The following is a 24,970-nucleotide window of genomic DNA, read 5'->3' as shown; positions in this document are numbered from 1 at the left end:
CAACACGCATCATCCATACCCGAGATCCATACATCATATACGATTTATATACAAATTAAATTTAACTTATTAAAACACATCATCAAGATCACTATTACATAAATAATACAGATATTAAACAATATAAAATATACAAAATGATAAATTATTCACAAATATTAAGAAATAAGTTGTTTAAAATGTTTCACATTGCACATGCTTCACATTGCACATTGCACATTGATTGTCATCAATCGAGTTCCACAGTTGAGCACCTCTATAACCAAAGCTACGCTTCTTATATTCAGTATTTGGCTTATCCATGATAAAAACATCTTTATTTCTGGTGTTATAACAAGTTTCTTTTTTAACAAATCTATTGCACAGATATTTTGGTGCTTGATTGTTTACAATTTTATGCATTGTAACTGCTTCGTTTATGTATAACTTTCCTTCAAGATTTTTCCAGTTTAAAACATTTAAAGCTTCTGTACTTGACTCATATCTACTTACACCTGTAATAATTTTTGCTGCTCTGTTTTGTAAGACTTGAAGTTTATTACTAAGGGTTTTGTTACATCTTCCCCAAACAACATTGCAATAGTCAAAGTGAGTGGCAACAATGCTTTTATAAAGTAGACACTGATGGTGTTTGGGGATAAAATTAGCGGATCTCCTTAGAAAATACAAACCAGTTAAAACTTTCTTTCTCACTTGGTCAATCTGATTGTTCCATAGCAGTTTATCATCAACTTCAATGCCAATGTGTTTACAATGATTAACCCTTTGAAGACGGGTTCCTTTTATGTTTACATTAAGATCATCATTTCATAAATTTGCAAGTTTTTGTGGAGTACCAATTAACATAAAGTGGGGTTTGTCAACATTAAGACTCAATTTGTTACTTGCAAGCCAGTTGTCAACATTATTTAAATCAATATTTAGTATTCTAACAATATCATTAACATCTTTTGAATAATAATAAATTGCTGTATCGTCAGCATACTATTAGTTATTAGGTGAAGCGGAGGTATGGTACGGGAAATTATCGTGCGCGAAGTGTCATACTGGGTGAAGCCGAAGGCTGAACCCAGTATGACACTGAGCGCACGATAATTTCCCGTACCATACCGACGCTGAACCTAATAACGAATTTATCATACCACTAAGTCATTCTAAATTTGGAAATAATTACGTTTTTAAACATTTTAATTGCTGCTAAATAGAAAAAACTTTGCAAAAATAGATGACTGTTCCGCGTATTACAGATTGCGTGCATTTTACGCGCCCGGTTTACGCGAGTCGCCTTTATACGCGTACCTCGCCGTACACGCGTATCGGGCTTGCGAAGTACGCTCTTACTGACTAGATATAAAGCGTAAAATACGCACTCACTGACTAGATACGAAAATATATCAGGTTAGCGGTGTTCTTTGATATTTCCCTTAGTGGTATGATAAATGCTCACCTTTACATTAACATATTTAGGCAGTTCATTGACATATATAAAATAAACAATAACGGCCCAAGTATCGAGCCTTGTGGAATTCCACAAGAACTTCTTTGGTCATTAGACTTTCTTTTGTTCTTTCCGGACCACAGCATACATTCATATTAATAAGTACTCCACTTTCACACCTCGTTATATCGGGACGTCCCTGTGGCGAAGTTCGAAACTTCCCACCACTTTTGTTAAATGTTTTATTAACCAATTTATTGTCATAAATCAAGAATAGCACCATTTCGAACATCCATTGCTATTGTGATATTATATTTTTTTCATCAAACAAACATGTTTGATTTTGTATTCACATTTAGGCCTAGGCCTAGGGCCTACTTTTATCATACCACTAAGGGAAATATCAAAGAACACCGCAAACCTGATATATTTTCGTATCTAGTCAGTGAGTGCGTATTTTACGCTTTATATCTAGTCAGTAAGAGCGTACTTCGCAAGCCCGATACGCGTGAAACAAACAAATAACCCAAGAACAAGAACTGCAAATAAAACACACACAGTTGATGAGATTATTAAACAGGCAGCACGAAAAGAATTAAAATATTATAAAAGAGAACAATAAATAAATGAAACAAAATGAATCGGAAGTCTCACAGTTGAAATATAAATGATAAAGAATTCAAAAGCACGATAAAAACAAAACAAAAAACAAAGACGGCAGTAGAACCACAGACCCACTGTACATCAGCATGCATCAATCAATTAATTATAAAACCAACTCATTCCATTCATGAGCGTGTACAAGCAGTAAACAAGCATGATACGCGTATTTGTCATCATCAGCGCGTATTTGGTAGATATACGCGCGCGTCCCCAGAGTGTTCGAACTCATAACAGGGTTCGGTCAACGACCTTTCGGCAGCGTAGTCACCTTGAAGTTCGCCGACTGGGCACCGAGCAGGCGACGCATGGGGCACTGGCTACGGAAGTCACTTTGATGTGACTACAAGATGTGGACCACTGTCGGAATCTAGTCGGTGGTGTACATTATGAGTCGCCGATGCGGCATCGAGCAGGTAACACATCGGAGGCTAGCAGTTGTAGTCACTACGTGATGACACTGCTGCATAGTACCCTACTGCCTTGTTTCCGATGTAGTCACTCTCCTGTAGTGAATCTGTCGGCCACCATAGGGTAGGTTATTCTGGAGTGACGGCGGTAGTGACTTCAGAGTTCCAGTGCGATGTAGTCACTCTGCCGCCAGGAATTTTGCAGTGTATAAAGAACCACAAACCGCGAAATTTGGATATCCAACTAGATTGCCCCACAGGGCTACAAAGAACCACAAACTGCGAAATGTGGATATCCAACAAATTAAGACCACAAACTGCGAAAGATCAACAACAACTGCCGCTCAATATTGATATCCAACTAGATTGCCTCGCAGGATTACAAAGAACCACAAACCGCGAAATTTGGATATCCAAGCAGATTGCCCGCAGGCCTATCTATTATAAAAAAAACCACAAACCGCGAAATTTGGATATGCAACAATTGCCCCACAGGGCTTCAAAGAACCAAAACCACGAAATATGGATATCCAACAAGCTTAAACTATAAATTAGCTCCCGATAGAGGGCAGGGCTTGATGAGGGAAATTAAAACCACAAAGAACCACAAACCGCGAAATTTGGATATCCAACTAGATTGCCTGCAGGCCTATCGATTACAAAGAACCACAAACTGCGAAATATGGATATCCAACAAATTAAGACCACAAACCGCGAAAGATCTCTGGCATTGTCAACATTGGGTGTGTGTTGTTCATAATTTACATTTTCTTTACATTTTACGTTGCCTTGAATAATTAAAGTATATTAAAATGTATATTGATCATTGTGTACGCCTCTTAACATTACAGTCACGCGCGACGAGCAAGTTTAAAAAATAAACGACTGATAAAGTTTTGTTTAATTTATTGTCATGAATCAAGAATAGCAACTTCAAACATCTATTTTTCGTTTTATTCGTTTTATGGAGCACTTCGTAACCTGATGACTTTCCAAGCTTGGAGCTGCTTGGCTACATTCATAAAAAGAAAAGAAATCTACCAAAAAAACGTTGACAACGTAAAGAAATCAGCAAATCTAACCCACCTCGGCTCTCTTTTTGAAACTTGGTCCCATTTTGAACACCAACAGCAAATCAGTGTTTGTATTTTATTTCAACAGAATACAGCGTTTCCAACAAGATTACAAGCCTACTTGTTATTCGTTTAATTCAATCATTAATCATGATTATTATAAAACAAAACACAATAGGATATTGGCTTACCATACAAGAACAAGATAATAACCTTTCAGGTCGTTCCAGAAAGCTTACAAATTTTATCGCATCTGCACATTAAAGATAGACTTCTGGAAATGCTTTAGATTGATATAAATAATTATGATAAAGTTAAAATCAGTACCTTTTACAAATGGGACCAAGTTTCAAAAAGTGAGCCGAGGTGGGTTTTTTAAACTTGCTGATTTCTTTACGTTGTCAACGTTGTTTTTTTTTTGTATTTGGGCATTACACTCATGCAAAGCACTCGATCGACCGACCCGATTTTTGAGGCCCACCCATTTTGTTATAGTTATAGGCCCTAAATTACTTGTTATTCATGTTTGGAAACCGGAGAAATACTGCTACTAAAAAAACTAAAATTGCTCTTTTTTTGATACTTTTGCTTCTATCACATTGAATTAGTATGCATTGCTAGCTCTGTTTTGTTTTTGGGGTGTTACGTTCAAACCGTTTATCCCATTAAACGGAAAACCCTAAATTTCATGTTATTCAAGGTTGGAACCAGAGAAAAACTGCTATTTAAAAACAATTAAGGGGGAATAATACCCTGATTTTCATTAGTACCCCTCTTCTTTTTTTTTTTGCAAATTTATAAAGTACATAAATATGTTCATCACCTCATGTCATGAACTTATAAAATATAACTACATACAAAGTGTTTTAAAACCATTTTAGTAAGTCATTTTAGCCCTATATATTTTTTGTTTACTGTATCCTAGTAACTGAGAAGTGTGTTTCATAACAAACCATAATTTATTCTATTGAACATGTCCAAGTAGAATACATGAATAGAATACATTAAAACCTTTGTTATACTATCTATAGAAATGTACTCACTGATTATAACACTGAATAAATTAAATACGCCTAATCTCTTCCACATAGACAATTTAATACTACCCCATGTATGTATCTTCTATAATGTGTTGTTAGGAAAAGAGATTAAAAAAGGCTATCAGGTCATCAAAGGTCAGGTTATAGGTCAATTGGTTCAGGTCAAATTCAGGCATCAATTTTGAATACATGTGATAGTCTGTGATATCATACATGTCATAATGAGGCATCAATTTTGATATTTTGTCTGATACTGGATATATAATGGAAATGTGTGAGGTGGATATACTAAAATACCTTGGGATGCAAATGGTGAGTACAATTTAGATTGCCTAGTTGAGATGGATTGGGCAAATAAATATAAAATAGTTACCAAAATCACAAAAATGAAGCTTACGGAAAACTACCTAATATGGTGGTATAGGTGACAAAAAATACAATCTTTTTTAACATTGCTGTAGTGTGGTTGTGGTAACCTATTACCTATGGCTTAATTAAGTTTCAGTGAAATAGTGTCGCAAGTTCAAAATACAAAATATAGCTCAAAATTGAAAATAGATGCATTTTAACCGGTTCGTTTTTTGATAGTTGTGGAGCACCAAGTTCATGAAGTCATAAAAGAAATCAGGGACCAATTATTCCCATTTTACATATCAACATTATTTCCCTAATGTGTTAGCAACACATATCCAAATTTTTAACGAAATCCGTTGATAGTAAGCTTTCCAAAATGAAGTGAATTTAAAACATCAGTGATGTACCACTTTTTGGCTTATACCATTAGAAGTATGTACGCGTCATTGATACTGATGCCACCAATTGAACGAGAAGATTTGCCCCTTCATTTTGCATACCACTTTGTCCAATTTCTTTTTCTGAATGCAATGGGTGTAGTACCCCCTTAAGTGCAAGTTCTGATGTTACTCATTGTAATTCATCCTTTGCCTGTGCATCCCTTTTGAAGGGATTGTTATTAATTATGGAAATTGGAAATAGCTAAAATACGTGATTTTTGACCATTCAATCAAATCCATGTAAACTTAATTAGCCATAATAATATCCAAATTAGCCTTGATTTTATATATATATCCCAATTAACCTTAAACAGGAAGCCCCACTTGGTCAGTTCTCCACAGAAGAACTGATAATACACCTGTTACTTTGATGACAGACAGAACAGAATTTACATGGATAAATTTTAACCTTGACTAATTCCCCAAGGAACTTGAAACAAAAGTGGGGCTTTCACTTTAAACCGTTTATCCCATTAAACGGAAATCGACAGTCTAAATTCATACATGCAAAACAAATTACATTCAAGTGTACCTGATTGCTCTTTTAAACTCGTACACGGGGGTACTTAGATTCTGGCAGTAGCGGCGCCAGGAATTTTTTTCGGGGGGCATTGATAATCATCAATCATCTTTTGAAAAGCACCCTAAACAAGGATTTAACCCTTGGCTAAAACGATACCCTAAACAGGTAACACGCGCCTGTTTTCATACCCTAAACAGGGATTTTATTCCTTGCATCAAATTTCATACCCTAAATTTCATTTCCGCGTATAGCAATTGCAATTTTGCTACCCCTTTTTCCAATTTTTCATGTTTTTGACACCCTAAACACGATACGCGCGTAAGCCACGAAAAACTACCATTTTAAGCGTTTTTATTATCGCGGATGGTGTACAGGCCACAATGGAATTGACCAACTCCCGGGGTAGTTGTATTTGTGCATTCTGGGATTTTCATTGTAACTCCCAGCGAAAACTAGTCCCGTTTAGGATAATAGAAATCTGCTTCCGCTAGTGGTGTGTTTTTATACTGGTCTGGGTACTGGTCCCGCTAGGGGGTCTATTTTTACTGGTGTCAGTAGGGGTTATCTCCAGGAACCCCGGATCTAGCATGGGTCCCCAGATAACAATACCTCCCCCCTCATAGACTTAACCGATGGAAATTAACAGATCTGTCCACTTCTATTAATTTACTTGTTTACTTGTAATATTCTTTTCAGTGTATGGTTTCATGGAATGCGCAGGAACAACGTTCGAGATTACTGAAACCACTGGCCCGGATATAGATTTCAATTTCTGTCTTTGTAAAGGACCTCCAAATCCTAGTGGTGCCAAATTTTGTAAGTATATTACAATAATATATTTTTTGAAAAGTTGCAAAAAATGTGGTTCAGTTTGTAAGTCAGGAACACAAGTAGTATTCCTAGTAGTCTGAAAATGTAAAGATATAAAAATAAAGAAAATGATAAGATAACTTAGGATTTATGGAATCCGGTTGCTTCAGTACAGTTGCTCTAACGTCAGTTAGATGTTAGACGTGCCACCAATTCCCTGTTATACAGTTTTAAATGTGTAACAGTTATCAGTGGGAAATGTGCAATTTCAAGCACGATTTTCTCATATTCAGAACTCTCTAATTTAAAATACATAAGAGTTAATTATGCAAGCACATCAAAAATATAATTACCGACCCCCTTTTGAAAGACCATTATTCCAAACCGTTGTTGTATTTTGATTTGATTTGTTCGGGTTTTGACAACCCTGGATAACCCAAGAAAGCCTCTATTGAAGCTTATTTCCATTGGGGTCCATTTGAACACCGGGACGGGTTGGGAACAGTCAGGGGTTAACACCCTACTCTTTTCGAAACTGGCTGCGAGATACATGTACAGGTATGGCTCTCTGTACACGGGACCGACGGCTTAACGTCCCCTCCGAAGGACGGAGTACTTTCATGATTCATTTACCCAATTCTAAATGAACCATGGGGAGAGCGGAAGTCTGAATTTAATCTACAGAAGTTGCCAATTAATTTCAGACTTTTTTTCCAAGTCAATATCCCAGCAAATCGCCACCGCCGGGAATCGAACCGGGACCTCATGCACTAAAGGCAAGTACCATAACCATTGCGCCACGCTCTCCCTAATGGTCCCAATTTTGATATCGTAGCGTACATTAAACCAGACGGCCCTCACTATATACTCATCTAAAGTGTATGCAAGTTGTGAAGTACCAAATCATGAAATATGCAGTAGACCATAATTGGAACCCATGATTTGAAGACCCAAGGTCCTAAATGGCCTACAATAGTTGTCCGTTCAGTGGTTAAGTAAAGAGTGCTCCTTTTCACTATCTATGGTAAGACTCAACATTTCTTGATTGGCAGGTGCTATCAACAGACGTAACCCGCACTTCTTGTGACCTAGTCCTTTACCATGATGTTTACCTGACTTCATGCAACGCCCAGCTCTAATTCGTAGTATTCAACAAAAGAGTATAGACCTTTCTTATAATTGGCATTTTCCTGCCGTTGACGGGGAGAGTATAGATATCACGTACTATAAAACAACGAAAGCAAAGTCAAGAACTTCCACTGGTATTATAATGATTATTTCTGGCCAATATTTTTATCGTGGTGGATACCGGCTGCGCCGACATCCACTTCTTAAATTATTGGCGAGCTCATCCATTATGACACGCTATTGGATAGGCAAAAGACAAAATCCTATATTTTATTCTCTTAATTATTTGTTTCTTGTTCGTATGTACACAGTTGTGACCATAGATCATAGTGGTGGCGCTAACCCAACAGAAGCAGCAGACTTTGACGAGGGAGCGGATCCAATAATAATTGAAATAAACAATATAGCGGGCCAAGGGGCGAGATGTGGCGATAATTCCATAACAATATTAGGAGATTCACTTCCTGAAAATACCGAAACCTTCACATTAACTTTGACTTTCGAAAACTGCGAGGACAACGATGAGAACCCATGCATGTTTGATACCAATTTCGAGTCAATCACCGTTAACATCGTGGACGATGATTCTACACCTCCAGTTGAAAATAAAGCCTGCGATTGTGACAGTTAGTACCATTTTTATTTGTTCCGAAAATTGTTGGTGAACGTTAAAAATTTTAGCATGCACATTTAAGGGGTCTCATTGGAAGTTTTACATGTGGGTTTTTCATAATACGAAGAATATTTCTGAAATTTTAAATTCATGATAATATTCTATAAACCTTTTTGAAATATGGCGGGAATAAAAGGAGAGGGCGTACTTTGCAGTGAGTGAATCTTTTGTATGCTTTTCACCTGACAAAAGATTACTCACTTCAAAGTACGCCCTCTCATTTTGTGCCCGCCATAGTTCAAAGAGGATTATGGCAAATTATTTAAAATGTACATTTTGGTCATTTAATTAACAGTCCTTGAAGTGCGACAATTAAACTCCTTTGCAAACAGGTAATACTTCCGTCAGTACTCTGAGTTCCATACCTAAAAAGGCAATCGTCAGACGACACGATGAAATGCTTTGGAGGGTCACCTCTTATGAATGCTTATTGTACTAAAATTTAGTGGTAATACACCGGAATTACAGTATCGCTATCATGTAACTATTACTCTCGCAACTACAGGTAGCCCGGGAGGTTGGCCTATATAGTTATTGTATACTTGGCTGTAGATGGGAGCATCAATTACTTATTTTAAAAATGTCTCACACACATTGCTCCTGAGTATATTTCTTTAAATTTTATTTTCACTCATTCTACTCATTCCAAATGCACAAGGGGTCAAGCGCAAAACAGTTTGGTTGTTCCAATATGGAAAACCTCTTCTGGAAAGAAAACTTTCCTTTATAGATCTTCAGTTGCTTGGAACAAGCTTCCTCCCAATCTTCGTGTCAATTTTAATTTAATGAGTTTGGGTGAATTTAAAAATGCAATAATTGGTCTGTAAGTTGTGTATCTGAGCTATACATCGTTGCATATTGTTTTGTATCATGTTTAATTCCTTCATTTTGTAAAATATATTTTTCTTATATTCTTATTATCATGTTTATGTATATATATATATATATATATATAAAATCAGGTCTTCCAGGGAGACCAGTACATGTGTATTGATGGAATTTCCTGAATAAATAACGAATAAATAAAATATAAAAATTGACAAGTTTGCTGATTCATCATAATTATTCAGTGATATTGTTGGTTTGTTTTAATCCGTTCTAGCGCAAACTTGGTATATTTTGGATAGAGCGTCCTATGTTGTCACTGAACCATCAACAGGGACGAGGACATTGCAGATTGAATAATACGAAAAGGCGTAAATGCACACGCCGATGGATCAGTCGGTAAGCTTGATTTTGTGAAGGGCTGGGGTATGGACCTTTGCACAGTATTTGTGTGGGGCCTGAGAGTACATCAGACACATCAAATTGCATTCTGAATACATGGAATGTCCTGCTGATATCAAATAATTTTGATTTTTTTTTAATTCGAGATATAATGCTAATTTTATGGTGAATTATTAAAAGATGACTTTTTTGATATTTTTCAGTCCGAAAATCAAATTCCTTTGGCAAATAGGTAACACAAATGAGTAGAACGAATTTCCGCATGATTTTATTAAAAACCGAGTTTGCTGTGTCTATAGATATGAATGTGTTTTTTTTCCGTGTATAAGCTAATATATTGTGTTTTTGAACACAAAACGTCAAATGTTTCATATGATCGACGGGACGTCTTCCTTACTGAACACATTTTCAGTACATAGCATTGGATTTAGAAAGACTTAACCTTGTTTTGCTCAAAAATACCATTAATTGTTTTATTGGGGATTCCTCTCCGAAACTGTGGCACGTAAATCGTACTTGGAAGAACCGCCTTAATAAAGTAAGTTTGTTTTTCTCCATATACCATTTTTAATATTTTGGTGCCGCAAATGTCTTGAATAAAGATTAAAATCCAATTTAAAATTGGGTTTTTGAAAGAAGTTGAGATTAACTGTTGAGATACGAACCCCTGAATAGCGTCATATCGAATTTCAGCCTCATCTGCATTTTTTTCATAATTTATTACTTTAATATTTTACTTTCTACTTTATATGCACAATAGTTTAATTTATTATTATACGATACTTCTGTTTGATTTGGCATCGTATATATAGCTAATATTATTTGACAGAGCAGTATTGATTTATTTTGCCATGGTTAAAATCACCCCTCTATTAACTCGTCTCTGGCGGTGTCGTGGTGGCATAGAGGGTCCAACATAAGAAGTTAGTGGGTTCGATTCCCACCTCGGGCTAATTCTAAATTAAAATACTTTAGCGATACATGTAATTGAAACGAAGGGATGAATGAATACCTGAATACAAAACCCACCTAAGTCCATACTTGGGTTAAGTTGGGTTAAGCATGGGAAATTGTTGTTTATTATACATAGGCTTATCATATGTATAAAAGAACAACCCAAATTCACCCTCTACGTTGATTTTGATTGATTGATTGATATTGATTGATATTTTATTTTATTGCCAATTCGTGGCCCGTAGGCCAAATTACATACAATAAATTACAATATAAAAATACACATAAGAACAATTAGAATTAAATATTTAGGCAGGCATGTGAATTCCAAAAACTACCCAAGTCCAGGACTTGGGTGGTTTTTGCACACATATGTGACGTGTCATGTCAAAAGGAGACACTTTTGGGCAGGTTATCAATTTTGAGGTTTTTACATATCTTAAATAAAGAGATATTTTGCTCCACAATGCCGTTTTCCCCAATGAAATCGGACATTCCTAAGCGAAGATATTGAGTTCGTAAGTTATGGTATTATAAAATTGGAAATTGAGATATCGGCCTTTAAAAATATTATTGACAATGTTGAGAGTAGGAATTACGTTGAAAAATGTCTCAAAAAATACAAGATGCCAGTTATATTCCGGTCTGAAACTATCAGACAATATTTTTAACATTAATAACATCACAAATTCGCAACAAACCCAAATTGTGACAAATTTACCCCCGGGCAGATTTTTGGCTGTTTCTCCATTTACGATCCTGCCCAAAAGTGTCTCCTTTTGACATGACACGTCACATATTATGGTGCCCTCGCAAACAGGACAAGATGGCTAACGTGCTAAATTGAGGTGATAGCAACATGATTCGGACTAGCGCAGTGTTTTCCAGAATCGGACTAACGCAGTGTTTTTCATGTTCGGACTGGCGCAGTGTTTTTTTTCTTTTCAAATTCGAACTAGCGCAGTGTTTTTTTTTCAAATTCGGACTAGCGCAGTGGGTTTTTTTTCAAATTCGGACTAGCGCAGTGTTTTTTTCAGACCTAAGGATTTCTAATTAACTGTCAATCAGCTTCAGCTTCAGCCTACACAATTGCAGGTATTTTTTGTTGGTATGGAAGTATTTCTTTTTTCTCTGTTCTCCCCCTCTCTCTCACGGTTGTTTGATGTGATCATTTATTAATTTTTCTAACAAAACATTATATAATGTTCAATTATTGACCTGGACAATAGCTATCATACTGATATACATATATTTTGCAGCTATTTATAACATAGATTTTCGTTTCTATATCGAATTATTCATCTTTTTCTGCTTTTTTGTGGTTATTTTTATGCTATAAACTGTACATTAGTGTGCTGATTGAGGGCGCTATTTAAATATAGGCCTATTTCAATTTAATTTAGCCAAATAATAATGAGTTATTCCTTACATTTCATTATAAAAAGTTTTTTGAAAATTCCCTTGGCATTTGTTTCTCTCTTTTCTGATGTTCTAATACCATTATACAAGGGATTACCCCTTATAAAGATGCAAATACGATTAGTTTTACATGCCATCAAACAACTGTGCTCTCCCTCTCTCTACTAATAGGGCTATCATTTTGTGCAACTAAATCGGGTCTTTATCATTATGTTAATATTTAAACAGGATTTTGCCATAAATTTTGACCCCACAAAACCTTCTCGCTCCTAGGGGGAATCCAGCTCGGTCACCTCCAGGACGGGTAATGCAGACTTATACACAAAAACTTCACCATCGCTGTTCAAAGATCTTGCATGACATACATTTTGACAAAAAAATCTGTTTTTGTGGTGTTCATTATCGAACCCAAGCGGTTTTAGCTTGTATTAATATTATTTATTAGCATAGGCCTACTTGTTTGTGATTAAGCGTTTTAAAATGTCAAAATCACATTCAATTACACGGTTGACAACGGAAATGTACTGAATTTAGAGAATGCACGGCGCTCACCACCTGGTTTGTCTCACTCAGACAACGTTTTAAGTTAGAGGGTAGCTAATGATGTATTTGCAAACACGTCTCTGAATTTTTCTCAAGCTGGGCCACCTGGTTACTATAAGACCAAAATGCCAAAGTCGGGCAACATATTCCAAAACAGGGCGGATGTACCCTTGTACACCAATAACAGCTCCTAGGGTGAGAGATAGAGAGAGAGAGAGAGAGAGAGATGTTTCCTTCAGTTTGCGAAGTCCATGTGAAGCAACCTTCGTAGGTGTTTAATAAGTGTAAAGTAAAGTTCATATTAAACGGTATGTGTGTCGCATTGTCTGCATACATGGAAGACACCGGGGGAGCACGTGACACAAAATGACCATACGGGCATGCTCTCCCGGGAAGACCCTTTTTTGGGATAGCGTAGCTCACAAAGACCCCAGAAATTTACCAAAACAGAGCGCTGAAAGACCACTGATTGTGATAATATCAGCACTACATTACTCATTTCTGGTCTTTACCAGGCGATTTTCAAACAGAAAGCCAAGACCCTTGATTCTGATAGTTTGTTGATGATGATGTGACCCCTCCCAGACACTAAATTAACTATTGAAAAATTCGCATTTAAAATATTTTTTATTCAGATCTTACAGTTATAGGCCTGACTGCAACAGGAACTGCGGATTATGTTAATTTTGGGACAGTGACAATAGACTTTGCTGCTAATGAGTTCACTATGACGCATGATATCACGATTAACAGCGACGATTTATTTGAGGGCACAGAAGACTTTCTAATCTTCCTTTCAAACCCTGGGCCAGACGTCGTCGCACCCAGCGTTACAGAAACTCTTGGCGACCTGACGACAGCCGTAGTATCGATTTATGATGCCGACACAATAGGTTAGTTTCTTTTTGTCATCATTCACCTATTTGTTAATAAATGACCCTTAAAGTTAGCAACTATTTTAAACTGTTGTGATTTGGTAGTTCACAGCATCTTGCAAATGGTAGTGCGCTTTGGCAAAATTGCATTGATCATTTTCATAGCGCGTGTGTATGGAAGAAATCAAATATCACAGATATACACTGTACCTTTGTAAGTCCAGTGGTTCTTGAGTTATGTTGTAAAGAGGGCTAAAAAAACAATACTTTTGTAAAACGTATATAACTCATTAACAATAATCAATCAAGCAAGTTTTCATAGTATGATTTGTAGAATGAACTTTTGCAAAACATCAAAGTGTCTTTTTCAATAATATATTGATTTAGATAAGGAAAATCGATTTTGTTTTGTTTGCTTCGACCAATAATACTTTAACGTGCAAAATAATCTGGCCCGTAGAAAAAATAATGAGAATCCAAAGAAGAGCAACTTGCAATCAATCAATTGAACATTTTCCTCTTAATCTTTGAATAAAAAGTAAGTAATATCTTAGTCCGATCTAAATGGCAAAGGAGGGGTTTTTCTTCTATTACAGGGTGAGTCTAAAAAAGTGCAATAGAGAAAAGAATCTTTTTCATATATCATATATATTTATTTCACAATCGTGGCCATGGGCCAAATTACAGAGAAATATTACAATTATAATTAAATACTTAGAATAACACACAAATTTAAAACATTTTAAATAAATACACAAGTATTGCACATGGTAATATAAATAAACATGACACATGGAAAATATATTATTACAAGGACATAAAGATATGAAATTTGCACAAATAAAATAGGCCAATTACAATGTAAAAAATCACCAAAAGATTTGATTAAAAAGCACTAAAAATCAAATTTTAACCTGCCAGCAGGATAAAGTCTTGTACATCCATAACAAAATGATGCACCCGTCGGACGCCACACGCGTCCCACCCCGCACAACAGCCAGGAACAAACACCAGACCCATCCCAAGCGGAGGCCACTCCAAATCATCCGTTTTTATTTAAGAACCGAGTTGAACCTTTTAGGTTTTAAACCATTTTACAATTAACATATCCATTAGTGATCTTGTGTGAAAAAAACAAGCAATTATCATTTACCGTTTTGTTTTTATGACACATTTTATAGCGATACCCAATTTTAATGTTTGTCCATGAGACATCTAAAATTTGAATGTCAGCTCACTCTGTGTAAGGTAGATTTGGAACCACTGTCATTTCTTAACCTCGTTGGCATTGAAATGAAATGGAGCACCCAAAGTGTTAATTACCCTTGGTCTTGTTTAAGGAGAAGAAACATTATTATTTGTTGTTATTTTCATTTTCCCTTTATTTTATAGATGTTTATTCTCTATCAAAACCATATAAATTTGTAGGTGGGTTTTTCAAATGTCGAAATGAAATGCGCGCAAATTGAAGTGGAGTGAATTTCAAAATATCCAGTAGGTTGGACATATTGGGATTAAAAAAACGGGAGTTGGAGTCGAGTGAGGTATGAAGGACTTAAAGTAATGTTAGAAAGTTTGTTTGAACAGAAAAAAGTAATAAAAATAACGCACAAATCAACCTTATTTAAGTTAAAATCAGTTTCAGAGCTGGTGCATTTATCGTGCATTGTGTGCTCCCATTCAAAATACATGGTACTTCGTGGACAAATAATGAAATTGGGTATCGGAGCAAAAAGACTCATAATAATTAAACGGTAGAAGCCAGTCACTTCATTTTTTCAGAGAAGGTGACTATTGAGTGTGGCATTTATAGAAACTTTCAATAATGGGAAAGTTCAACTTGGTTCTTATATAAATATCGATTCTTTGCTCTATTGCACTTTTTTTTACTCACCCTGTATTTATCTTCTACTTCATTTCTTCTTTTATTTTTTATTTCATAAAAGTACTTTAATGTGAGGAAATTATGCATCGGAGGCAGAGTGCATGACCATCTTAAAGGTTTTGGCGATTGTTGGTAGTTGATGGATTTTGTAAATATATTTAAAGATGATATCAAAATTTTAAAGATGATATCATGTGCTAGAATTGAGTAATTGATTTGTAATGAATCAAATAAGAAATCATAAGTACATTCTCAGATTTGTTTCGTTTTTGTTTAGTGCAGGACCATCGTACGGTGGCACTTGCACTGAACACTCATTCTTGTTAAGTGTACGATCATCGTAACTGTCACTGACGATGGTGTTGCAATCAACAAAACATTGACAAAATGTAAGATGCACTTACGATAATTTGATCCTAACTCTTTATGATGTCGTAAGCTTTATTTGCAGCAATTATTTCTGAATATTCCAATTATACCATACAATCTTTGGCAAATAAGCACTTTCGATGTGCATGTACTCTGGCCACAGCAGAGTTTTGGCATGTCTAAAATATTTCATTATTAAAATAAGCTTACGATGCATGAAATGAAGTCGTTTTCATCTCTTCTCCTCTCCTCTGCTATCCTCTGCTCTTCTCTGCTCCCATCTGCTGTCTTCTCCTCTCTTCCCCTCTCTTCTCCTCTCCTATCATCAGGCACATGGTATTATCTAGGATGTGCTGAGTATACTGTTCCAGAGTCTACCGCAATGATAGACATTGTAGTGAACAGGAGGGGCGATACCAGCAGCGCTACAAGTGGATTTGTCGGTAAGTTTGCAGAACATGGTGTCATGTAGTCACTTTCGAATTAGCAATGTTTCTTGCTTCATTAGTAGAACCGATGTTGTTGTTATTATCCTCACAACTCAAATTACAAAACTATAATGAAACAAAGGACATAATGGGGTAGGGGATTCAAATTTTATGTTTTACAGTGAAATTTCAAAAAACTGGTCGCACCAATGTATTCCTCCCTCTGGCCATAAAAATAGTAAAAGTATAATTTAACTTATTTGTGATGTACCTTTCTTAACCAAAAAACACAAAAATGTGTTCAAAATCTTATAAACGTGTTATAATCGTATTTTTGATTATGTACATAACGTTTTAATAACATTAAAAAGTCAAGAAAATGTTTTTAAAACAATTTACAGTATATAACAACGTTACAGCAACAATTTATGCTGTTAAAATGTTATTGGAAAATATTTATGGCAAATTTTTTTATCAACACTTTAAAAAAAACACGTTAAAATTGTTTGCGTAAAGTTTTCAAAAACATTCTCTAATTTTTATTAAAAGATCAAATGTCATTTTTATGGGGCTCTTCAGGGATCAATATCATAAATAGCGTAATATGCTCGGATTTTCTTTAAAATGGTATCTAATTGTTCATCTTAGGGAAAAATCAAATCAAGAATTATTTTTGCCATATACAATGTCTCGCTACATACAAATTGTCTACACCGTGTCGTCTGACGATCGCATTTAGGCGTGAAACTCAGAGTAACGACTTCTATTCTGGAAGGTCTAAACCCTTTATTTTTTTAACGCTCTTCCTTCTTGGGATTGAGCACTTTATTCAAAGGGTAGTCTAACTATGAATATATGTTGTTATTATTACGCTTCTGTTATGCAGTTGAGCACTATCTGACTATCTATGTTAGTACAGGCCGACTCTGGCATAGTTTGGCTGTTGACACCATGGAATGTAAATTATTCCATTCCAAGGAGGTGGTTGTACAGCCAAATTTTCTCCACTGTGTCGTGTGACGATCGCTTTGAACTCAGGGTAACGACTTCTATTCTGGAAGGTCCAAACTTCTTGGGATTGAGCACTTTATTCAAACGTTAGTCTAACTATGTTGTTATTACGCTCCTGTTATGCAGTTGAGCACTTCCTGACTATCTATGAGTTTGGCTGTTGACACCATGGAATGTAAATGTAAATGATATTGTTATACTGACTAGAGTATAATTACTTTCTTATTCGTGATACATTTTGATTCCCTCAATTCTACAGAACTCTCGACGACAGACATAACGGCACTATCAACGAGTGATTACACGGCGCTAACTTCAGTACCTGTCGACTTTGCTGCCGATGATACATCTTCCACGCCAATAACACTAATGATCACGGACGACATGAGCGAGGAACCGTTAGAACACCTTCAAATTGCGCTTACGTTGACTGCCATTGCTGACGAAAGTGCACTGGCTGATCTAAACAAGGCATTTGTGACCATAATTGATGACGATTCTAAAGGTATGGTAATGCCATTACATTCCAGTTATGCTAATGAATGACTATCGTCATACTTGTCATCATGCAGGCCCATAGCCAGCAATTATGTTACGGATTTTACGAAAAGTTTACTTTTGAGGGACCAACGCACAGAATATTGTGGATTCTGGAAGGATTTGGGGAAATTTGGGAGATCTTGGGATTATTTTAGTGAGATGGACTGATATTAGGAATATCAGTGGGGTATTTTGTGAGAATTTGAGAGGAGTTTTTCAAACCTTGGCAGACCATTACCAGCAATGGGCGAGTTGTTGAGGACTGATGAGGTGTTAGTGGGTTTCAGGTTTCGAACTCTATCGTGTCTCAACATTGTTCTTGTCTTCCCACCTTTGAGCTGATACATAATGGTATGTGTAGGAACGATTATAGTCTGTTAGGTCCCAATGGTTTTTCTGGCAACCTGTGCCAATTGTCAATTCAATTGAGGCTAACATTTTCTCTACTAATCGTTAAAACGATATGAAATATGTTAAATAAGTTTAGTTGAACTAGTTTCTAGTAGGCATGTTAGTAGTACCGATGAACATCACAAACATGACAAATAATAAGTTTTTAAAACAAGTTTACAAGCTTATACATAAATAATTAATCCCTCAACGTGCAATGTGATATTGCTCGATGTCAAATGTTAACCTTTCCATTTCACGAGGTGTGTATTTCCATGCTGACATTTTTAGACAGTCGTTGACTGTCTATTAGCCTTTTCGAGATATGGCGGACACAATAGGATGGCGCTGCACGAAATGGGTAAAGTCTTTTGAATTTACCGGGTTTACCCATATAGAAGACTGCCCTCCTACTGGGTACGCCATATATCGAAAAAGGCTTATTGTTTCTTTCCAATTTCATTCTTCTTTTCTATTTAGTCCAGCCGAACTACGGCTGAACTACGGAAGTCTTGAAATCTAACTGTTTCTTCCTTTCTTTTCTTCATTTCCGGTTGAAATCTAAAATCTTCAAAAATTCATATCTGCTACATGTAACATAGTGTGTTGATGCCACTTGCACAGCAATGATCCTTGTGACGTGCAGAACATAATAATATTTGTGACCCAAAAGGTCAAAATTTAGGCGTAAGGGCAAATTTTAAAATTGGTCAAATCGAGCTCAAATTCAACAGGAATTATTCTTACGACATGCTAAACATGTTAAAAATATTTTTTACCCCAAAGGTCAAAGTTTAGGGGTCAAAGATCAAATTTTAAAATTGATCCAATCGAGCTCAAATTCAACAGGTTTAAATTCCATAGTTTGTCCAATTTGAGCGAATATTAATATATGTGATGTTGATAAGATTCAAAATAGATGGAGGATATTTCAAGTTCAGCAGAGGTAAACCAAGGGTCAAATTGTTTTATTAGATAGATTCTTATTAAACATTTTGGCAATTTTGTCCATAGTTATTTCAAGGTCATCAGAGGTCATTTCAAGGTCACGGCTGGATTTCGTGGTCTTATAAGACCCCAGCATTCTTATTAACTGTGCCTTTAGGGTGTTAACAGATTTGGGGTCAAAGGTCTTTAAGGGAACACTTCCAGTCCGATTCGAAATACCTATTTGCTCACATCATCGACATTAGTCAGAGTTTATGGGGTGTTCACAACTTTAAGCTCAAATGTCATTAAGGTGTTCTTCTGATCCGAGACGAACTACCTTCAAAATGCTTCTTCTGCCACAAACAACATAGCAGGGTGACGCCACTTGTACACATCATTGGCATTAGTCAGTGCCTTTAGGGTGTTCACAGCTTTGGAGTCAAGGATCATTAAGCGGTAACTTCCGGCCTGAGACAAAATACTATCAAAATGCTTTTTCTGCCACAAACAACATAGCAGGGTGACACTACTTGCACGCATTAATTGGCATTATAGCCAGTGTCTTGAGAGTGTTAACCGATTTGGGTCAGTAATGGGTCACATCTGATTCAAGACGAAACAAATTCAAAATACGTCTTCTACCACAAAAAACATAACAGGGTAGCGCCCCTTTCACACATTCATTGGTATTAGCCAGTGTCTTGAGTGTGTTAATAGATTTGGAGTCAAAGGTCATTAAGGGGTCCGAGAAAATGTACCTTCAAAATCCTCATTCTGCCACAAACATCAAAGCAAGTTGACACCACTTCCACACATGCATTAAAAATTAGACAGTGTCTATAGGGTGTTTGCAGATTTGAGGTCAAAGGTTATTAAAGGTTCATTTCCAGTCAGAGACAAAATACCTTTTCTGCAACGTAGCAAAGTGACTCTACTTGCATACATGCATTGATACCAGCCAGTGCCTTATGTTTTGGTCACAAATTTGTGTGTCTATCTCTAGAATCAAAGGTAAAAACGAGTATCTTTGTGGTCGCAGGATCACAGCACTTCTGATTAAAATCTACTTCTGTCAGCGCGCCAGTTGGAAAGATGCGGCACGCCACAAATGGCACGTGCGCCGCCAGTTGGAAACGCATGTCAATAAATGAATGTAATAATCTTTTTTTATAAAAAGAGAACATTTGGTGTCAATTAAAAAAACCAAGAACAACAAAACACTAAATATACAATTCTAAACCTGAAGGCCTGTGTTCGATTTCTGTTTGTCTCATTTATTATTTGCGACGCCGAACATGCATGGTAAAAATATGTTCATTGAATGTTTTATTCTTTCAATGAAAAGAATGTTTTTATTCGGTAATATAATCCACTATTCCATAAATCAACATGGCAGAGCTTCTTTAAACGGAATAGTCCATATTTCACCTCACGAAAATAATCTTAACTCGATTGGATTAAACTTACTTGATTTTGGTATTTAAACAATACAACAATGGTTTTCACACCATTCTTACTTAGCAGGTATTAATTAATTGATCTAAAGATTTAGAATACCGATAGTCAAAAACATCAGGAGCCTGACTCCTGAAATAGAGCAAATCATCATGGAGGTTTATTTTGAAAATAGTAGGAAATTGCTAATAGCACACGTAAATTGTAATCACGATTTTTAATAGAAAATTACATTTTGTTATTTAAAAATATCATTAGTTACCTGGTACAGCCTAGACTGCGGATTTTACACAGCTACTGAAACCGACTCTGGAACCGCAATGATTCTAATCACCATCACCAAGAGGGGCGACCTGAGCCAAGGAACCACTGTGTGTAAGTAGAATAAAATATCTGAACTTTTCGATAAACTCATTTATTATTATTATCATCATCATCATCATCATCATCATCATCATCATCATCATCACCATTATTATTATTATTATTATTATTATTATTATTATTATTATTATTATTATTATTATTACAGTACTCTCAACAATGGATATCACAGCAACAGGAGGCGTTGGGCTTGATTACACCATCAAAATGGACGAGCCAATTACATTCGCCGCTGACACCGAGACAGTGAAGACGTCACAGCTGGTTATTTTGTCGGATGATATTGCCGAAGGAAATGAGTATCTTGAAGTTGCACTCAGTTTACCGTCGACTCCACCTGCAGGAGATGCTCTTAGTGATGTTAACAAGGCACTGGTTATAATATATGACGACGATACACCCGGTAATTTGTTTCCTATCCTTTGGTGTTTGCAGTTTATATCACTATAAATGATGAAGACGGCAATAAGAATGGGCAATGGTTTTGACATTCAAATACTTTATATCTGGATTTTATAATCCTATAAAAATTAGAAGTGAAGGTTATGTGCCTATCCTGTTCATAGACCTCCGCTTATTTATTATGCTAAAAGTTTCTCGTGCGGTAACCACCTTGATTTGTCAATTGCAGGTGTAAGTGTTGCTTTTAGAATAAAATATAGTTTAGCTATTTAAATGAATTTTGTTGTCCTGGTGATTTATGAAATTAATAAAAGAAAGTTTTATTGAATGGTTTTATTCGTTTAGTGTAAAGAATATTTTCATTCGGTAAAATATGAACTTTTAAATTCATCAACACGAGAGAGTTTCGTTAAATAAAACAGTCCATATTTCACCTAATGGAAATATTCTTACCATTGTACGTACATAGTCGCTATAAAGGAGTATGGCAGTATGAAAGAGCCACATTAATCGAAATACTGCAACTTGTTCCTCAATTGGATTAAATTTATTTCAGATTTTGGTATTTGAAATGTGTAAACGTCAATTGATAATACAACAACGGGTTTTACATCATTCTAACTTAGCAAGTATTGATTTTCATTCAAGTAAACACGTTTTTGAGAAACGATTAAGCCTAATTGGTGTAAAAATTAAGAATACCGATAGTCATAAACAACAAAAACATCAGGAGCGTGACTTCTGAAATACAGTGTTTGGTGCAATGCATCAAGGAGGTTTATTTTGAAAAAGTAGGAAATTGTTAATAGCACACGTAAATTGTAATCATGATTTTTAATAGAAAATTACATTTTGTTTGAAAAATATCATTAGTTACCTGGTACAGCCTAGACTGCGGATTTTACACAGCTACTGAAACCGACGCTGGAACCGTAATGATTTTGATCACCATCACCAAGAGGGGCGACCTCAGCCAAGGAACCACTGTGTGTAAGTAGAATGAAATGGAGGAATGTCAATGAAAGTAAATCTACAAAAATATGTGAACTTTTCATAAAACTCACAATTATTATTATTATTATTATTATTATTATTATTATTATTATTATTATTATTATTATTATTACAGTACTCTCAACAATGGATCTCACAGCAACAGGAGGCGTTGGTCTTGATTACACCATCAAAATGAACGAGCCAATTACATTCGCCGCTGACACCGAGACAGTGAAGACGTCACAGCTGGTTATTTTGTCGGATGATATTGCCGAAGGAAATGAGTATCTTGAAGTTGCACTTAGTTTACCGTCGACTCCACCTGCAGGAGATGCTCTTAGTGATGTTAACAAGGCACTAGTTATAATATATGACGACGATACACCCGGTAATTTGTTTCCTATTATCCTTTGGTGTTTGCAGTTTATAGCACTATAAATGATGAAGACCGGAATAAGAATGGGCAATGGTTTTGACATTCAAATACTTTATATCTGGATTTTATAATCCTATAAAAATTAGAAGTGAAGGTTATGTGCCTATCCTGTTCATAGACCTCCGCTTATTTACTATGCTAAAAGTTTCTCGTGCGGTAACCACCTTGATTTGTCAATTGCAGGTGTAAGTGTTGCTTTTAGAATAAAATATAGTTTAGCTATTTAAATGAATTTTGTTGTCCTGGTGATTTATGAAATTAATAAAAGAAAGTTTTATTGAATGGTTTTATTCGTTTAGTCTAAAGAATATTTTCATTCGGTAAAATATGAACTTTTAAATTCATCAACACGAGAGATTTTCGTTAAATAAAACAGTCCATATTTCACCTAATGGAAATATTCTTACCATTGTACGTACATAGTCGCTATAAAGGAGTATGGCAGTATGAAAGAGCCACATTAATCGAAATACTGCAACTTGTTCCTCAATTGGATTAAATTTATTTCAGATTTTGGTATTTGAAATGTGTAAACGTCAATTGATAATACAACAACGGTTTTTACATCATTCTAACTTAGCAAGTATTGATTTTCATTCAAGTAAACACGTTTTTGAGAAAAGATTAAGCCTAATTGGTGTAAAAATTAAGAATACCGATAGTAAAAAACAACAAAAACATCAGGAGCGTGACTTCTGAAATACAGTGTTTGGTGCAATGCATCAAGGAGGTTTATTTTGAAAAAGTAGGAAATTGTTAATAGCACACGTAAATTGTAATCATGATTTTTAATAGAAAATTACATTTTGTTTGAAAAAATATCATTAGTTACCTGGTACAGCCTAGACTGCGGATTTTACACAGCTACTGAAACCGACGCTGGAACCGCAATGATTTTGATCACCATCACCAAGAGGGGCGACCTGAGCCAAGGAACCACTGTGTGTAAGTAGAATGAAAAGGAGGAATGTCAATGAAAGTATATCTACAAAAATATGTGAACTTTTCATAAAACTCACAATTATTATTATTATTATTATTATTATTATTATTATTATTATTATTATTATTATTATTATTATTATTATTACAGTACTCTCAACAATGGATATCACAGCAACAGGAGGCGTTGGTCTTGATTACACCATCAAAATGAACGAGCCAATTACATTCGCCGCTGACACCGAGACAGTGAAGACGTCACAGCTGATTATTTTGTCGGATGATATTACCGAAGGAAATGAATATCTTGAAGTTGCCCTTAGTTTACCGTCGACTCCACCTGCAGGAGATGCTCTTAGTGATGTTAACAAGGCACTAGTTATAATATATGACGACGATGAACCCGGTACGGTAATTTGTTTTTTATCCTTTGGTCTTTGTAGTTTATAGCACTATAAATGACGAAGACGGTAATAAGAATGGGCAATGGTTTTGACATTCAAATACTTTATATTTGGATTTTATAATTCTATAAAAAATAGAAGTGAAGGTTATGTGCCCATCCTCTTCATAGACCTCCGCTTATTTATTATGCTAATAACCTCGCGCGTATAGCTTTAAGTTTCTCGTGCGGTAACCACCTTGATTTGTCAATTGCAGGTGTAAGTGTTGCTTTTAGAATAATGTAGTTTAGCTATTTAAATGAATTTTGTTGTCCTGGTGATTTATGAAATTAATAAAAGAAAGTTAACAATTATTGAATGATTTTATTCGTATAGTGTAAAGAATATTTTTATTCGGTAAAATATGAACTTTTTAAATACATCAACACGAGAGCTTCGTTAAATAAAACAGTCTATATTTCGCCTCATGGAATATTCTTATCATTGTACGTACAAACATTCAATAATATTTGTATAATAGTCGCAATAAAGGAGTATGACAGTATGAAAGAGCCAAATTATTCGAAATACTGCAACTTGATCCTTAATTGGATTAAATTTATTTCAGATTTTGGTATTTGAAATGTGTAAACGTCAATTAATAATACAACAACGGTTTTTACATCATTCTAACTTAGCAAGTATAAAACATGTTTTGAGCAAAGAGCAAGTCTAATTGGTGTAACAATATAGAATACTGATAGTCAAAAACAACAAAACATAAGGAGCATGACTCGTTAAATACAGTAATTGGTGAAATGCACATTGGAGGTTTATTTTGAAAAAGTAGGA

General features: G+C 35.5%; 1 protein-coding gene across 1 annotated transcript in view; it reads left to right on the top strand.

Annotated features, from left to right (window-relative positions):
- LOC140166953 (FRAS1-related extracellular matrix protein 2-like) overlaps nucleotides 1-24,970 on the top strand; it is a 30,573-nt gene that overhangs the window by 3,804 nt on the left and 1,799 nt on the right. The window contains exons 2-12 of the mRNA XM_072190436.1: nucleotides 6,635-6,754; nucleotides 8,188-8,502; nucleotides 13,328-13,585; nucleotides 16,151-16,264; nucleotides 17,520-17,765; nucleotides 20,834-20,950; nucleotides 21,108-21,362; nucleotides 22,235-22,351; nucleotides 22,491-22,745; nucleotides 23,622-23,738; nucleotides 23,887-24,141. Coding sequence (XP_072046537.1) covers nucleotides 6,635-6,754; nucleotides 8,188-8,502; nucleotides 13,328-13,585; nucleotides 16,151-16,264; nucleotides 17,520-17,765; nucleotides 20,834-20,950; nucleotides 21,108-21,362; nucleotides 22,235-22,351; nucleotides 22,491-22,745; nucleotides 23,622-23,738; nucleotides 23,887-24,141 — 2,169 coding nt within the window. The remainder of the gene's footprint in view (nucleotides 1-6,634; nucleotides 6,755-8,187; nucleotides 8,503-13,327; nucleotides 13,586-16,150; nucleotides 16,265-17,519; nucleotides 17,766-20,833; nucleotides 20,951-21,107; nucleotides 21,363-22,234; nucleotides 22,352-22,490; nucleotides 22,746-23,621; nucleotides 23,739-23,886; nucleotides 24,142-24,970) is intronic.

The sequence above is a fragment of the Amphiura filiformis genome, chromosome 12 (genome assembly GCF_039555335.1).
Source record: "Amphiura filiformis chromosome 12, Afil_fr2py, whole genome shotgun sequence".
NCBI classification, from domain to species: Eukaryota; Metazoa; Echinodermata; class Ophiuroidea; order Amphilepidida; family Amphiuridae; genus Amphiura; species Amphiura filiformis.
The sequence above is the reverse complement of the archived record's forward strand: the minus strand, read 5'-3'. Positions and strand labels throughout refer to the sequence as shown.